Here is an 18224-nt window from a genome sequence, read left to right on the forward strand (position 1 = left end):
CTGGTTGGGAATGTTGAGAGATGAGATCTTCAGGACCGTCAGGCAGGGAAAGACTGTTAGGTGATGTGGACTTTTCTTTACTCAGTGGTGTTTTATTCTCTGAAGAAAATTGAAATGACAGATAACAATATATTTGCCTTCGTGTAGAAGCTAGCAATAATAACTCAGATATGGAAATTTTGTTCCTGAGTAGTTTGAATCTTGCATTTAGAATCATGCTATGTTCTTCTAGGCCTGCATATAATTCAGGGGTGTCAAACTCCATTTCATTGAGGGCTACATCAGGGTTGTGTTTGATCTTGGGGGCCAAGGTGGACATGGCCGTGGTGGGTGTGGCCAGCTTGACGTCACTCATGTCGGGGTGCCTGTAGTGGCTTAAATGCTCTGCTAGTGAAAACAGACTCCTGAGCTCTGGTTTCAGCCGTGACAGCCTCTTGCAGCCCTCTGCCAGTGAAAATGGAGCTTGGATGTGCCACACGTGGCCCCCCCAGGCCCTGTGTTTGACCATGATGGCCTCCTGCAGCCCTCCATTTTCACTGGAAAATGGAGCTCCATTTTCACTGGCAGAGGGCTGTAGGAGGCCATCGCGAGCTGGTTCCTTCGCTATTTCCAGAGCAGCCCTGCGGGCCAGATCTAAACATCCTGCGGGCCGGACTTCCCAAACTTTGTGCAAGTAGGCATAAAAGCTGGAGGTCACCAAAATGACCATCATTACAAAAGCTTCAAAGAGAAATGAAGCATTAAATGAAGCACACACTCTGTTACTGCCTTTTCCAATCCATTCCAGCTGATACTTGGCAAATTGTGCATAATTCTACTGAAATCTAAGAAAACATGCAAAATATTGCTCTTGGAGAAATGAAGTTTTAAATTGGATGGCAGGAGGGGGTGTTTGTTCCATTTGGCATGTCAAAATCCTGCCTCTGAATCTCTCACACAAATGTGTGAGTCCTGGCAACATTGCAAACCTCAGCAGGGAACCCTGAATTGATGCACACGTTCCAGGGTATTTTTGCTTAGACATAAATGGTATCTGTTCAATAAGCAACATGCTATTTTCAGAAGGAGAGAAAAATGCTTCTAGGTGTGTTTTGATTTTAATTAATTTTGGAGCTCCGAAAAAAAATTAAAACAGAACGAAATATTTATCAGTGTGGCCATAGTGAGTATTTAAGCAAAGGCATTCTGACGTTTTGTGACTGAAGGTAAGCATACCGCAAATGCTTTTTAAAAAAATCTTTTATCTTGAATATAAAGCAGGAAAATTCCAATACAGGTAGACCTCAACTTATGGCCACAGTTGAGACTACAATTCCCATTACTAGGAAAGTGGTTGATAAATGAGTCACGCCCGGTTTTGCAACCTTTTTGTCACTGTTGAGTGAATCACTGCAGTTGTTAAGTGAATCATGCAATCATTAACCGAATGTCAAGATTGAATTCGCTTATGCGTCCTGTGAATATTACCCCTTCTCAACTTGCCAAAGAACTGGGGGAGTCAGAAGGGGAAGGCTCCAGACTTCAAGCACCCATCAAGGACACTTCTGCAGACATAAGACATAAACAGTGTGACCTGTCTAGTGAAAGGAAGGAAGAAATATATTCTTTAGCTATGCAGGATTTCACGGGAAAAATTAGAGCTGGTTTTGCATTCTTCAGTGCCAAAATGATGTACTCAATAAAGTTTTGCTTTTGGGATTACCAAGTTCCTGAAAGTGTCTACATTTGTTGGGTTCGTTAATCGGACCGTTGACACAGAATCTGGCTTTCCCCATTGACTTAGCTTGTCAGCAGATGGTGATCACATGATCCAGGGAGACAGCAACCATCATAAAATGGTTGTCAAATGCCTGGATTTTGATCACATGACTGTCAGGTTGCTGTGATGGTCATTCAGTGCAAAGACCAGTTGTAAATAATTTTTTTCAATATTGTTGTTACTTTAAATGATTGTGAAATGAATGAGTCAGAGACTATTCCAGTGAGCCACGGTGATCCAGTGGTTGAAGTGCAGTACTGCAGGCTACTTCTGCTGCCTGCCGGCTGCCTGCAATTTGGCAGTTCAAATCTCACAAGGTTCAAGGTTGACTCGGCCTTCCATTCTTCTGAGGTGGGTAAAATGTGGACCCAGATTGTTGGGGGAAATTTGCTGACTCTGTAAACTGCTTAGAGAGGGCTATAAAGCACCGTGAAGTGGTATATAAGTCTAAGTGCTGTTGCTATGTCTAGTGCCTGGGAATTAAATAGGGTAATGCCGATAGTAGAGAATTCCAACAAAAACAACGGTACCCATATGTGAAAAAGCCAATGTTACCACCTTCATTATATTTTAAGTAGCAAAGTGTAACAGAGTGGGCCTTGCTATATAGTTCGACTATAGATTATGGATTGAACCAAATATTAGACTTCCACCAAAAGTTTGATAAAGGACAAGGCAGATTTAGAAATCTCAGAATGCTCAGAACTTGGTAGATCCAGAAGCATGGTATGAACATGAGAAACTGAGACTATCCAAAATGTTTCAGAAGGGAGATTAGTGAGCATTTAAAGTAAATAAAATTATTTTAAGCAGCTTCCTTATTATGGTAGTTAACCACAATTGAAGCTTGTTTGATGAGTGGGTTTTTATTTTTTGTTTTTCCTTTTTTAAAAAAAGACAAGATGAGTGGGTATCATGATGAAGATACATGAAATTATGTATAATGTGGGTAGAAAGAAATTTTCTTCCTTCTGGGCTAGGAGAAATCTAACAGAATAGTGGAAGATTTAAGACTGTTAAACGAAACGCTTCACACAATATATAAACAATAGAGCTTGCTTTTTAAATGATTTAGCAATGCCTACAAGTCCTTTATTATCATATTTGGCCACAAAGCTATAAATCAGTCCTTAGTCTTTAATCTCAGTTGCACCCCATAATCTCCATCAAGGTTCAAGAGGTCCAAGCTAGAGAAATCACAAAGCCAGATGCAAAATATGCAGCTTCAGAGTAAGGCAGTTATGATTTTTTTCCCCCCAGCTAAGCAGCTTTGATTTGCTACAGTCAATTCTGAAAAGCTTCAGCTGTTGAAAAGCTTTTCACTGCCATGTCTTTAGATGGATCATTTCTGGCTTTTCTCCATTGCTACCAATGTTGCTGAGAGCAGGGGAACATCTTCTTGATCCGAGACTTCTTCTCCATGAGAATTAAGAATAGAGGAGTCTGCCATCAGTCTTTTCCTGCTGGCACTGGAACTGGTAATTTCTGAGTTGCTAGTTCTTTGGCTTGGCTGGGCTCTCATCTATAGAAGATGAAGTGGTGCAGCTGGTACCTTGACAGTTTCTGAGGAAAACATCTCATTTATGCTTTCCACGGTCATGGTTGATCCCTGTAAGAGATAGGATGCAGGTCTATCTGATGATATCCAGGAGGAAGTTGTGTTTTTCACTAATGTACAGGTGAAACTCGAAAAATTAGAATATCGTGCAAAAGTTCATTTATTTCAGTAATGCAACTTAAAAGGTGAAACTAATATATGAGATAGACTCATTACATGCAAAGCAAGATAGTTCAAGCCGTGATGTGGCATAATTGAGATGAGTATGGCTTACAGCTCATGAAAACCCCAAATCCACAATCTCAGAAAGTTAGAATATTGTGAAAAGGTTCAATATTCTAGGCTCAAAGTGTCCCACTCTAATCAGCTAATTAAGCCATAACACCTGCAAAGGGTTCCTGAGCCTTTAAATGGTCTCTCTGTCTTGTTCAGTAGGAATCACAATCATGGGAAAGACTGCTGACTTGACAGTTGTGCAGAAAATCATCATTGACACCCTCCATAAGGAGGGAAAGCCTCAAAAGGTAATTGCAAATGAAGTTGGATGTTCCCAAAGTGCTGTTTCAAAGCACATTAATAGAAAGTTATGTGGAAGGGAAAAGTGTGGAAGAAAAAGATGCACAAGCAGCAGGGATGACCGCAGCCTGGAGAGGTTTGTCAGGAAAAGGCCATTCAAAAGTGTTGGGGCCTTTCACAAGGAGTGGACTGAGGCTGGAGTCAGTGCATCAAGAGCCACCACACACAGACGGATCCTGGACATGGGCTTCAAAAGTCGTATTCCTCTTGTCAAGCTGTTCCTGAACCACAAACAATGTCAGAAGCGTCTTACCTGGGCTAAAGAAAACCAGAACTGGTCTGTTGCTCAGTGGTCCAAAGTCCTCTTTTCTGATGAGAGCAACTTTTGCATCTCATTTGGAAACCAAGGATCCAGAGTCTGGAGGAAGAATGGAGAGGCACACACTGCAAGATGCTTGAAGTCCAGTGTGAAGTTTCCACAGTCTGTGTTGATTTGGGGAGCCATGTCATCTGCTGGTGTTGGTCCACTGTGCTTCATTAAGTCCAGGATCAATGCAGCTGTCTACCAGGAGCTTTTGGAGCACTTCATGCTTTCTTCTGCAGAAGAGCCTTATGGGGATGCTGACTTCATTTTCCATCAGGACTTGGCACTTGCCCACACTGCCAAAAACACCAAAACCTGGTTCAATGACCGTGGGATTACTGTGCTTGATTGGCCAGCAAACTCGCCTGACCTGAACCCCATACAGAATCTATGGGGCATTGCCAAGAGATAGATGAGAGACATGAGACCGAACAATGCAGAAGAGCTGAAGGCCGCTATTGAAGCATCCTGGTCTTCCATAACACCTCAGCAGTGCCACAGGCTGATAGCTTCCATGCCACACTGCATTGAGGCAGTAATTGCTGCAAAAGGGGCCCAAACCAAGTACTGAGTACGTATGCATGCTTATACTTTTCAGAGGTCCGATATTGTTCTATGTACAATCCTTGTTTTATTGATTGCATGTAATATTCTAATTTTCTGAGATTGTGGATTTGGGGTTTTCATGAGCTGTAAGCCATAATCATCACAATTATGCCAAATCACGGCTTGAACTATCTTGCTTTGCATGTAATGACTCTATCTTATATATTAGTTTCACCTTTTAAGTTGGATTACTGAAATAAATGAACTTTTGCACGATATTCTAATTTTTCGAGTTTCACCTGTACAAGGAGAAGATAGCACTCCTTTTCAAACCAAGCAATTGCCTTTTTCCAATTCAGACTATTGCCTGCCTCATTATGGTTTAAACCAGGGATGTCCAATCTTGGCAACCTTAAGACTTGTGAACTTCAACTCCCAGAATTCACCAATCTCCATGGCTGGCTGGGGAACTCTGGGAGTTGAAGTCCACAAGTCTTAAAGTTGCCAAGATTGAACACCTCTGGTCTAAACTATTCCCTTTCTAAGCCCATCTTAAAAATAATCAGGATTAAATTTTGGGCACCAGATGCTTTATTTTCTATGACTGAGGTGTGGCTGTCAGCCTCAGAAAAGCCCTCAGCCTTTTATGATGCCTCTTCGTGTACCTGTTGTATCCCTATCCTATGTAACAATCCTCCAACTGTGTCCTGAACTGAAGTTTCGGTGAGGTGTTCAAAGACAGTCCAACTGCAGCACCCTGCAGCATTCAGCTGAGGGGGGGGGAGAAGTGGGGGTATAACTGAAACTGGAACAAGATCACTACTTTGTTCTTACAAATTTGATGAATAAATCAAAGGTTCACAGTGCTGCTTTATTCATGGTTATTTTAAAATCCCATTATGTTCAGAGAGATGTATTGTGTGGATTAGTAGCAGCTTCAACCAGGTAGTAATTGGAGATCTTTTCTTTTTGAGGGAGAGTGTACATTTAACCAGGCAGATATCAGTTAAATAATTAGGTTTTGTGTTGGTACTTCATTGTATGATCACAGAAATCATTGAAAGTGACTGAAAATTATAACTAGAGCTGTCTGATTCCTGTTTTAAAATGTTAGAATAATCTGTGGATTAATCTGGATTGGAGAAATAAAACTGCTCTTCTTCCTACATTTTATAGTTTAAATCAACGCATGCAACATTTCCAGAAAGTAGCCACACTTTCTAGGAATATTTGCAAACATATGTGATCTTTCTATTTCTTTGGTTTTAAACTACTGACTAATAATGCTTTGGGATTTTGTAATATAAAACACCACAGAAGATGTATGATCCTGGAAAAGATTTTCTACTTCTTCACTGCACTTATGAGTGAATTGCACTTGAAACTAAGGAAATACATTTTGGAATGTATGTTATGGCTTTAATATCAGTTCTTTACATGATGATAGATTTGAACCCTTAAATTCAAGAAAAGTTGGAGAAAGCAAAATTAGTTTGTTGGAAAGCAAACTAGAGTCTAGACCAGTGGTTCCCAAACTTTTTCAGTCCACCACCCCCTTGGTGCTACAAACTCATCCTCAATGCCCCTCACCCAGGGGCGGGATTCAAATTTCCATGGGCGTGGCCTAATTTGAGGGTGTGGTTTGCTGGTAAGGTGATTGGGTGGGCGTGGCTTGCTGGTCACATGACTGGTGGCAAGGCTTGCTGGTCACGTGACTGGGTGAGCGTGGTTTGGTGACTGGCAAACCAAATACAAGTGGTCCTCACTTAATGGCTGGTTGCTTAGCAAGTGTTCTAATTTATGACTGGCGTCCCCAGAGATACTTGACCTGTTTTTGGAGTTTTGACAGCTATGCATACACATAAACACACACTCCCTTCTAACCCTTCTAACCCTGCTGGAGCAGGTCATTGGACTAGAATCGGCAAAGCATCTCTGATTAGATTCTAGTAATAAATAAAATCGAATCAGAGATGCTTTGCCGATTCTTGTTGATGTGTTTTATTTGTATCTCTTTATTTTATGTTGCTGAATTGCATTGACATGTGTGTCCCTTCTTGTGCTCAACCCAGAAGCTTTTGTGATTCTTTGCAGCAAAAATTACCGACCTCTGGCTTTGCTCTACTTTTCAAATGTGCCACCACTGCCATGTTCTAGGTGCTGGCCCCACAGGTCCATCCCACTGAGCCCGCTGCACCGGAGGGACCTGCCCAAGCAAGTCCAAGCGGAGCAGTGCACCAAGTCAATGGGGTGAGCCTGAGAGAGGGAAAGAGAGAGAGAGAAAAGAGAGAAAGAGAGAAGGAAGAAAAGAAAGAGAAAAGGGAAAGAAAGAAAAAGGAACAAAGAAAGGGGGGCATGGAGGGATGGAGGGGGGGAGGGAGAGAGAGGGAGAGAGAGAGAGAGACCTGATGCATCAGATTGAAATGAGGCCTAGTTTAGAGGCCCTTTTCCACATTGAAACATCTTTGCCAGCACATTGAAACATTTTTGGCTTCTATTAATTAAAGGTTTTGTGGACGAAACATAGTCTTTATCAGGAAGCTCTCACATTTTGTTGAGGCGTTAAACAGGATCCATTGGACCAGATCTCCTCCCTAAAAAATTACTTTTCCCCAATGTATTACAGTGCCAATTCTGAAGAAGACAAAACCAAAATGTACTGGTAAATTACAAGAACACACGCACACACACTCCCTTCTAACCCTGCTGGAGCAGGTGATTGGACTAGAATAGTGTTGTGAATCAATAAAAGTTGATATTCTAAATGCAAATCAGGGGTTGAAAACCTGCAGACTTGATTGGTCCTTGTACAACAACTTGGGATTGGGCCAGAACTAGACCCTGATTGGCCACTTTGGGAATACTTCTTATTGGTTAATAGTTTGAACCTGTTGCAAGTTCATTGGTTAATAAGGTAGCAGCTAACCCTATAAAAGGGCTACTGCTGCCCATAGTTTTGCTCTGTTCCATTCTGATTCCTGTTATTATTAAAGAGTTGAAGTCACTGGTCAGATGTCTGGTCTCCTTATTCTCCAAACTTAACAAATAGATATCTCATTATCTTTCTCCTCCCTCCCTCCCTCCTTCTTTATTTCTTTTTCTTTCTGTCCCTTCCTTCCACCCCCCTTTCTTTGTCCCCTTTTCTTTCTTTCCCCTTTCTCTTTCTCTTCTTCCTTCTCTCTCTCTCTCTCTCTTTCCTCTCTCTTTCCCTCTCTCAGGCTCACCCCATTGACCGTGCACAGCTCCGTTCGGACTTGCTTGGGCAGGTGGCTCCGGTGCAAGGGCTCAATGGGGTGGAATGCGGCAGCGCTGTGTTCGGGCGATACCCTGCCTCCCCGAACACGGCAGTGGTGGGATGTTTGAAAAGGAGACCGTGGGATTCCCAACGCTGCATTCGGGGCAGAGCTCCTTGCACCAGAGCATGCAAGTCAATGGGATGATCCTGCAGGGCCTTGCCTCAAACGCGGCGGGATTTTTTTTCTCACCCCTGAATTGTGCCCTGCCGCTCACCTCCATCGCCCCCTGCCGCTTCTTAGCATCCCCGCTGCCGGCCCCCTTGCCTCTCAGTGCCCCCCTAAGGCATCCCACCGACCCCCAGGGGGCAGTACCGCCTACTTTGGGAACCACTGGTCTAGACCATAAAGTTATCTTTTCTGTGTGTTTTGAGCCAAATATATTATTGCTCTATTGTTACAGAATCAGAGGAAATTCTTTCGGGGAATTTGAAGTCACATTTCTGGAAAGATAAAACTGGAAATAACAATGGAAACAGAGTTTCCAGATCTGTGAGATGGACAGCAAATGCATTTGATAAAGAAATTAACAATAAATAAATTTAAAAATAGGGGAGTCACTCCTTAAACTGTTGCAGTGGGGTGTGTTTTTTTAATGTATTTCCTCCATGTTTCTGCATCTTCTTGTTGAACATGCAGGTTGCTTAGACTCGCATGTTAAAATTTTGCTGTTCTAACTGAGAGACAATTTACTGTAGTGGTTAAGGCACCAGTCTAGAAACTGGGAGACTGGGAGTCCTAGTCCTGCTTTAGGCACAAAGTTAGCTGGGTGACCTTGGCCACTGCTAGGAGGTAGGAAACAGCAAACCACTTCAAAACCACAGCAAAAACCTGCAGGGACTTCTCCATGCTGTTGCCAGGAAACAAAAAGTGACTTGAAAGCACACAAACACAAACACACAAATAAACACTTGCTTGGGAGCATAGCCTTTTTGAGATCTGCATGGAATGTTGACTGCAATTCTATTCCTGCTTCTATATTTCACTTGGTCAAACAAACTGTTAGCTCCCTTAGAATGAAAATTAGCTTTTCTTTCTCTCTAGTACAATCCATATAACCTGTTATTTTTATTTTACAGTGGATGAGAGACGCCTTCCTTACCCCACAAAAAGTTGAAATTTATTCCAAAAATAATTAGGAAGAGATATATTCCTTGGCTCTTCTACCTCTGAAGAGCTAAGTAATCTTCCGAATATAATTGTTCTTATTGTAACCATGATCTTATTAATCAAATGTAGGCTGCACCTGCAAATCATTTCAATGTATATATGGAAATTAGATTAAGGGACTCTAAGAGAGCTGACACAAATATGAGCCAAATGGGTTGATGCTTTTTAGCACCAGTTCCTACTTACAGTCCCCTGATAGTGTTAGAGATGAGGAAACAATTTGGTGAGGCCCCAGTATTACCTATAGGGGAAATTATTATTTTTTAGTATTTATTTGATTTGTCAATCGCTTGCAAGATACAGGTATAAGAATAAATACAGTTTTGAATACATGAGATAGATACTTATAAGAAAAATAAAAAGAAACAATAGGACAAGGATGGTAAGCATGATTGGTGCGCTTATGCACACCCTCTACAGGCCTCTTAGGATGGGGATGAGGTCAACAGTAGACAGTCTAAGGTTAAAGTTTTTGGGGTTTGGGGAAGAAACCACAGAGTCAGGTAGAGTATTCCAAACATTGACCACTCTGTTGCTGAAGTCGTATTTTCTGCAGTCAAGTTTGGTTCAGTTAACTTTGAGTTTGTATCTATTGTGTGCTCTTGTATTGTTATGATTGAAGCTGAAGTATTCATTGACAGGTAGGATATTGCAATGTATGATTTTATATACTATATTTAGATCGGACCGAAGGCAGCATAGTTCTAGGTTTTCTAGGTCTAGATCTTCAAATCTGGTGGCATAAGGTATTCTGCAATGAGTAGAGGAGCGGAGAACTCTTCTTGTGAAATATTTCTGGACTTTTTCAATTGTATTAATATCAGATACATGATATGGGTTCCAGACTGATGAGCTGTATTCAAGTATAGGTCTAGCAAAAGTTTTGTATGCTCTAGTTAGTAGTGTGATATTACCAGAGAAGAAGCTATGTAAGATTAGATTAACAACTCTTAATGCCTTTTTGGCTATGTAGTTACAGTGGGCTCTAGCACTTAGATCATTAGAGATGAGTACAACAAGGTCCTTGACAAAGTTTAGATCCTCAACAAGGTCTTAATTATTTAGCTTGTATTTTATTTTCTGATTATTATTTTTTGCCAATATGTAAGACAGAGCATTTATTTGTTGAGATTTGAAGTTGCCATTTGATTGACCATTCTGATACATGGGACCCAAGGTCATATAAATACATGGGAACCAAGATCATTCTGCATCAGTGGTGGGATTCAATTTTTTTTTACTACCGGTTCTGTGTGCATGGCTTGGGGGTGTGGCAGGGGAAGAATACTGTAAAATCTCCAGTCAGAGGTGGTATTTGCTGGTTCTCTGAACTACTCAAAATTTCCACTACCGGTTCTCCAGAACTGGTCAGAACCTGCTGAATACCACCTCTGCTCTGCATACAAGGAACCCAACTGGACAGTTCACAAACATGCTTAAACATGGCTTTCCTGTCTCTCCTTGAACTATATTATAGGGCTGAGATTGTGACAAGTCATATTTTCAGGTCTCCCAAATAGCTTCAAAATATTGGTCCTTCTTCCAGTGAAATCAGATTTATATGAAAGAAAGATCTAACCTTATTTTGTGAAGCATCTTCTCCGGCAACATTGAATTGTTAACTAGGGCATACAAAACCTTTGCCAGACCAATTCTTGAATACAGCTCATCTGCCTGGACCGCCCGGCGCAGCTCCACGCGGCTCCAGTCCCGCGTTGCCTCGGGAAGGAAAGGCAAAACCAGGAGCCGCTGCTGCCGTTGCAAAGCACCGCCGCGGCTCTTCCTTTTTGCCTTTCCCTTCCTGAGGCAACGCGATGGACTGGAGCGCGCGAGCCGCGCCAGCAACTCCTGACTTGGGGCCTCCGAGGAGGGGAAGGAGGAGAAGAAGGGGTGGGGGGAAAGGAGGGGCGATTCCCCAAAAAATCGGAATTCCGATTTTAATTGGAAGAATATCATGCCTGGGGCGCTCAGGCCTGGCCCCGAGCCGTGCGGCGGAGGGGAAGCCCGGCGGGCAGGCGGGCAGGCGGGCTGCTTGGAGGAGGCGACCAGCGGCGCTCCGGGCTTCCCCTACGCCGTGCAGCTCAGGGCGAGGCGCGAGCGCCCGCGAGTTAAAAAGCCGAAAGTTGCTGGGAAGTTGCTCGGATTTCGGGGCTTCCAGGCTTAAACTTTGCTCGGGCGGCACTTTAAAAGCCTGCTCCCAGCACCCGAGCAACTTCCCAGCAACTTTCGGCTTCCTTTTAACTCGCGGGCGCTCACGCCTGGCCCCGAGCCGCGCAGAGGGGAAGCCCGCGGGCGGGCGGGCTGCTTGGAGGAGGCGACCCGGCGGTGCTCCGGCAGCAGCAACAGGCAGTTTCGCCCGGGCTCCGCTCAGGTGTCTGGCTGGGGCTGTGAGGAGTTGCTACCGCCGGCGCAGCTCCGTGCGGCTCCAGTCCCGCGTTGCCTTGGGAAGGAAAAGGCAAAACCAGGAGCCGCTGAGCCTGAGCCTCCGGTGCCGCTGCTCCCGTTGCAAAGCACCGCCGTGGCTCTTCCTTTTTGCCTTTCCCTTCCCGAGGCAAGGCGGGACTGGAGCCGCGCGGAGCCGCACCGGCGGTAGCAACTCCTGACTCAGGGGCCTCCGAGGGGGGGAAGGAGGAAAGGGGGAAGGGTGGGGGGCGATTCCCAAAAATCTTGTGCTGACCCGGCCCGTCCTGTCAAATTTTAAAAGTCAATGCGGCCCCCGAGCCAAAATGTTTGCCCACCCCTGCTCTAGTTAGTAGCGTGATATTACCAGAGAAGAAGCTACGTAAGATTAGATTAACAACTCTTAATGCCTTTTTGGCTATGTAGTTACAGTGGACTCTAGCACTTAGACCATTAGAGATGAGTACACCAAGGTCCTTGACAAAGTTTGGATCCTCAACAAGGTCTTGATTATTTAGCTTGTATTTTATTTTCTGATTTTTTTTTGCCAATATGTAAGACAGAGCATTTATTTGTTGAGATTTGAAGTTGCCATTTGATTGACCATTCTGATACATGGGAACCAAGATCATATAAATACATGGGAACCAAGATCATTCTGCATCAGTGGTGGGATTCAATTTTTTTTTACTACCGGTTCTGTGTGCATGGCTTGGGGTTGTGGCAGGGGAAGAATATTGTAAAATCTCCAGTCAGAGGTGGTATTTGCTGGTTCTCCGAACTACTCAAAATTTCTACTACCAGTTCTCCAGAACAGGTCAAAACCTGCTGAATACCACCTCTGCTCTGCATACAAGGAACTCAACTGGACAGTTCACAAACATGCTTAAACATGGCTTTCCTGTCTCTCCTTGAACTATATTATAGGGCTGAGATTGTGACAAGTCATATTTTCAGGTCTCCCAAATAGCTTCAAAATATTGGTCCTTCTTCCAGTGAAATCAGATTTATATGAAAGAAAGATCTAACCTTATTTTGTGAAGCATCTTCTCTGGCAACATTGAATTGTTAACTAGGGCATACAAAACCTTTGCCAGACCAATTCTTGAATACAGCTCATCTGCCTGGAACCCGTACTGTATATCAGACATTCACACAATTGAACGGGTTCAGAGGTATTTCTTGAGAAAAGTACTCCACTTCTCCACTCACAATAGAATACCCTATGCCTCCAGGCTCGAAATTTTGGGCCTGGACAATCTAGAACTGTGCCACCTGCGTTCCAATCTAAGCATAGTACACAAAATTGTCTGTTACAACATCTTACCTGTCAACAACTTCTTCAGCCTCAATCACAATAATACACGGGCAAACAACCGATACAAACTCAAGGTAAAATGCCCCAAACACGATTACAGAAAATACGACTTCAGCAACAGATTGGTCAATGCCTGGAATGCCCTACCCAACTCAGTTGTTACAGCCTCAACCCTTCACAGCTTCAACCTCAAACTGTCCACCATGGACCTCACCCCATTCCTAAAAGGTCCTTAAAAGGGGCGTGCATAAGCACACCAGTGTGCCTATTGTCCCTTTCTTACTGTCCCCATTTATCTGTATTTACTCCTTTTTTTCTTGTGTATGTTCATGCTTATAGTTGTTATCTTGTACATGTTTGACAAACAAACAAACAAACAAACAAACAAATTTGTATCCAATCTTGTTCAATGTTATGTCTTCCATTGGGGAAAGGACTCATCCACATGTTTTGTTTGATAAGTTAGGACTTGTTTTGCAAATTCTGAATACAGCTTACCGTATTTGCCGGCGTATAAGACGACTTTTTTGCCCCGAAAAACATGCCTCCAAGTGGAGGGGTCGTCTTATATGCCGGTATATCCACTGCCGGCTTTCGGATGCTTGTTGGACGCAGCGAAGGCGCCTCTGGCTTCCTGGATCCCCTGCGTCGCTTCCGCTTCATCCCGCTCGCCTCGCTCCGCCCGAGGCTGCAGCCTTCCTGCTCTTCCCACGGCCCCTGGCACTCTGCCCTGCCGCTGCAGCCCCGGGGATTTCTGGAGGGCGTTTCCGGTGGTGGTGGGGGGTCGTCTTATACGCCGGGTCGTCTTATACGCCGGCAAATACGGTACTTCTTTTTACCCATCAGACAACAGCACAGTGACAGCGCAGTGTAACTGCAGGAACAATAGAAATCTTTCTTTTTCCAGCATTTGGATGTCATTCTCTTTGGTCACCAAGATATGATGCAACTGATTGTGATTTGGGGGTTGCCTTCCCTCTACTTCAGACTTTTCATTCTCTTGTTGAAGCCTAGATGTGTCAAGCCAACTATTGGTTTCTTAGTGTCATCGTTCAACAATATTAGATATAGCCTCCCTGGGGCTTGAGTCATCTGATTCATTTTTTTAAAAAGCATGGCATTTATTAAGTTTATGTTGAGATTGTGCTTGGATTCCTTTGGCTTTGATATAAAATAAGACTGGAAAATACCTGCTTTCATTAAAAATCATCTGTTTCTCCGCATTCAAATCCTCTAGATTTACTTAGTGGGATGAAGAGGGAAAAGAGTCCACTGAACTGTTTCTGATTCAGTAAAGTCATACAGATTTTCAAACTACGTATTAGATTTTTAGATGCCATAGTCTTAAGATACTTGGGGGTTTGCAGAAATAAAATATCTACGACAATATAAGTTAAAATAGAAAAGCCATTTAAAAATCCATTAACATCACCACAGTATTCCAGAAACAATTAGCAATTCCATTTTTTAATATTACTTAATTAAAAGCCTTCCAGAACAGGGGTCTCCAACCTTGGGCACTTTAAGACTTGTGGACTTCAACTCTCAGAATTCCTCAGCCAGCTAAGCAAAGCAAAGGTGGCTGAGGAATTCTGGCAGTTGAAGTCCACAAGTCTTAAAGTTGCCAAGGTTGGAGACCCCTGTTCCAGAACAAATTTTTGCCAAATTCTTGAAAGCTAGCAGGAATGGACAAGCCAAACTTTCAGTAGAAATCTATTCCATAAAAGGGGGCCACCATGGAGAAGGATCTTTTCCTATCCTTGTCCATCCCCATTTTGCTAGAATGGGGGACCATCAACATTTTTTCTCATGTACAGGTAGTCCTCAACTTACAACAGTTTGTTTAGTGACCATTCAAAGTTACAACGGCCATTTTTCACACCTACGACCATTGAAGGAACCCCATGATCATGTGATCAAAATTCAGGTGCTTGTCAACTGGTTCATACTTACGACTGTTGCTGTGTCCCAAGGTCATGTGATCACTTTTTGAGACGCAAAATCTATGAGGAAGCCAGTTTCACTCAATAACCATGGTACTAACTTTATGAACTGCAGTGATTCACTTAACAACTGTGGCAAGAAATATCATAAAATGGGGCAAAATGCACTTAATAACAACAGAAATGTTGGGCTCCATTGTGGTCATAAGTCAAGGACTAACTGTGGCTTGTTTCAGATGAGTTGAATGTAGATTTATTTATTTATTTTATCATATGGCACATTCAGATCATGCGGTCGTATCTTGGCACTCGACTGCTTCAAAACTCGTCAAATTTAGTATTCAACATGTTTTGAAGCACAAATCTTGTCTCGAAATCTTGACTTGTCTTTCTCCCAATAGCTGATGCACAAAGAAGCTTCAGGTCTCACTATTTATTCCAGCCAAAATAGCAGGTCACATGGAAAGTCATGTGGTTTTCTCAGTACTTGTTGGTTTTAGGATTCGTTGTGTCTTCCAATTACTGTTGGTTTTAGTATTCGTTGTGTCTTCCAATTACTGTTGGTTTTAGTATTTGTTGCATCTTCCAATTCCAGTCACAATTCGGTGACAGTATTTTTCCCCATTTATAAGCCATACAGAACTATTACAAGTTTAAAACCAGTAGTTTAAATTGTGCCCAGAAATTTCCTATGTTCTCAGGAAACTAGACCACCTTCATGAAATAATACATTTTTCTGGAAGGACATGAAATCATGATAAGCATGTAAACATTGCTTTTCAAGGGACTGAAACTTTGAAAGGGACTGACATAACTACTTAATATAATCACTTAAAACTCACCCTAACTTCCTTCATTGGTCCACACTGCAGTCTAGGAAATCATAGGAATGGTATAAATAGGTAGGGCCACATAAGCAAAACATAATTAAAATTGTGAATTTTTCCTGATGCATCTATATCCATGCCCAGACATAAACGATTATTGTTTGTTTGTTTTTTAAAAAAATGCTTCTTCAGAACTACAACACACTTGTCATTCTATATTTGTGGTTGAAAGTCACAATTTTACAGGTGTTCTTCCTAAATTGGTTCATGCCCAACTCAGTCTTTTGTCTATTCCAATCTTCCCTCTCTTCAAAACATACATTTGTGGGTGGGTGTCTAATTAGAATTTTACACAGTACAAAATTAAGTGCCTATTTCATGAAGAAGGAGCTGGATTGATGGGGGAGAATACAACTGCTAATATGGAAGCCATCATCACCAAAATATAATGAAATTAAGCTCTATAGGGCATCCAGAAAATAGCGTTCCTTTTTGGAATTTTAGAGAGATAATCCCTGTTCAGCTAAAAAGTGGACAATAGACAAATAAAACATGGCCTATTGATAGAGAGTTTGTAAAAATGATATCATTAATTAGCTGCATTGTACCTTAAATTGTCTAGTTTCTAGATCAGCACCTTAACTACTACACCAAACTGGTCCTCTTTAGAGGTATGGTACCCCAAACAGAGGTAAACACAAACTCTTTAAAATTAATAGCCTTTCCAATACTGCTCTCATCCCTGAATTCATCCCAGGCTATCATTGTATCTTCTAGTAATGAATTCCACAGAGAATTATTTATTGTGGCAGAAGTGCTTTCTTGGATCCTAAATCTTCTTCTAAGCAGCTTATTATTTGACTCTACTTTTCCAACAGGAACTGAGTCCTGGTGATCACCATTGTTTTCTAATCCAAAGTTTTATTTTTATTTGTTTATTTGTTTATTTATTTATTTTGTCAAGCATGTGTTAGATAACAAATGTAAGTATAAACATGATTTATACTTGAAATGGATACGAATAAAAGGGAACATTTGGACAGGGACAATAAACACGCTGGTGTGTTTATGCACACCCCTTACAGACCTCTTAGGAATGGGGTGAGGTCACCAGTAGGCAGTCTAAGATTAAAGTTTTGGGGGTTTGGGGAAGAAACTACAGGTAGTGCATTCCAGGCATTGATCACCAGTGGTGGGATTCAAAAATTTTTATCACTGGTTCTGTGGGCGTGGCTTGGGGGCGTGGCAGGGAAAGGATACTGTAAAATCTCCAGTCAGAGATGGTATTTGCCGGTTCTCTGAACTACTCAAAATTTCGGCTATTGGTTCTCCAGAACCGGTCGGAACCTGCTGAATACCACCTCTGTTGATCACTCTGTTGCTGAAGTCGTATTTCCTGTATTCGAGTTTGGTGCGTTTTACCTTAAGTTATCGATAGTGCGCTCCTGTATTGTTGTGGTTGAAGCTGAAGTAGTCATTGACGGGTAGGACATTGCAATAGATAATATATGTAGTGGATATGAACCTTTCCAATCATTTTGCTTGCCGTTGTCTGCGCTTTTACCAATTCCAACTTCCAGTGAGATGAACCAAGAAAGAAAGAAAATCAGCAAGGAAAAAACAAAACCTATATTATGGATTCTACACAGTGCTAGCATTTTATGTGGTGTATCTTCAGTTTTGGCCACAGAATGGAGACCTACCACCAGTTGTCCACTCTGCTATGGCTTCTTGAGGACAAGAGTAGTGCTAGCATTTTATGTGGTGTATCTTCAGTTTTGGCCACAGAATGGAGACCTACCACCAGTTGTCCACTCTGCTATGGCTTCTTGAGGACAAGAGTTTCATGTGAGCTTGTAATCCCATGAAGACAATGCAGGTTTTCTCTCATTGGCCCTCCACAGTCACCCCAGGGGTTCAGCAGAAGGATGTGAGTGAATGCTGCTCAGACTTAATAGAACCGCAGGAGACTTCGTGTGTTCCACAAATCAAAGACAGACAGTGTGAACAGACAGTGTGTTCCACAAATCAAAGTTAGTGCCTTCCCAGAGTAATGAGTTTTGCCTTTCTCTTCTGCTACTTTTACTGGCAGCAAAGTACACACGAGAAAAGAAGTCCGTATTTTCTCCTGAAGGAGGAAAGTACTCAGCTCCTGTCCATAGACTACGTGTAGTTATTGTCTAATAATGTGAGACCAATTCTCTCTCCCACCACCCCACCATCACCTCTCCCCAGCAAATAAGACCGTGGCTGTTGCCTGATTGGTATATCACCTCTCTTTCTCAGAGCACTGATGCTTCTTACCCTCCTTCTAGTTGCTTCATAAAATCAGTGACAAGGAGCTACACTGTGTGTTGAGAAGCTTTTGGGGTGCTTTTATTTTTAGCATGAGCCAATCTTTTTCTGCTTTCAGATGAAGGAAGTTGGATTGTAAAACCGTTTGTAAATGTGTATGGTGATATTTGCTCCGGTAAGTTAACATTGTTCCTCCAGCAGCTGTAAATGCAAAATGTATTTTCTAAGGTGTTCT

General features: G+C 42.4%; 1 protein-coding gene across 3 annotated transcripts in view; it reads left to right on the top strand.

Annotated features, from left to right (window-relative positions):
* SYNPR (synaptoporin) overlaps nucleotides 1–18224 on the top strand; it is a 181762-nt gene that overhangs the window by 100624 nt on the left and 62914 nt on the right. Inside the window, exon 1 of one of the 3 annotated variants that reach the window (XM_087954549.1) lies at nucleotides 17991–18164. The exons of the other annotated variants lie outside the window; for them this stretch is intronic. Within the exon in view, the coding sequence (XP_087810675.1) occupies nucleotides 18141–18164 (24 nt within the window). The 5' untranslated portion in view covers nucleotides 17991–18140. Of the gene's footprint in view, nucleotides 1–17990; nucleotides 18165–18224 lie in introns of those variants that run through there. 3 annotated transcript variants of the gene reach the window in all.

The sequence above is a fragment of the Notechis scutatus genome, chromosome 2 (genome assembly GCF_049901735.1).
Source record: "Notechis scutatus isolate UNSWTSFEM ecotype Mainland chromosome 2, rNotScu1.2, whole genome shotgun sequence".
NCBI classification, from domain to species: Eukaryota; Metazoa; Chordata; class Lepidosauria; order Squamata; family Elapidae; genus Notechis; species Notechis scutatus.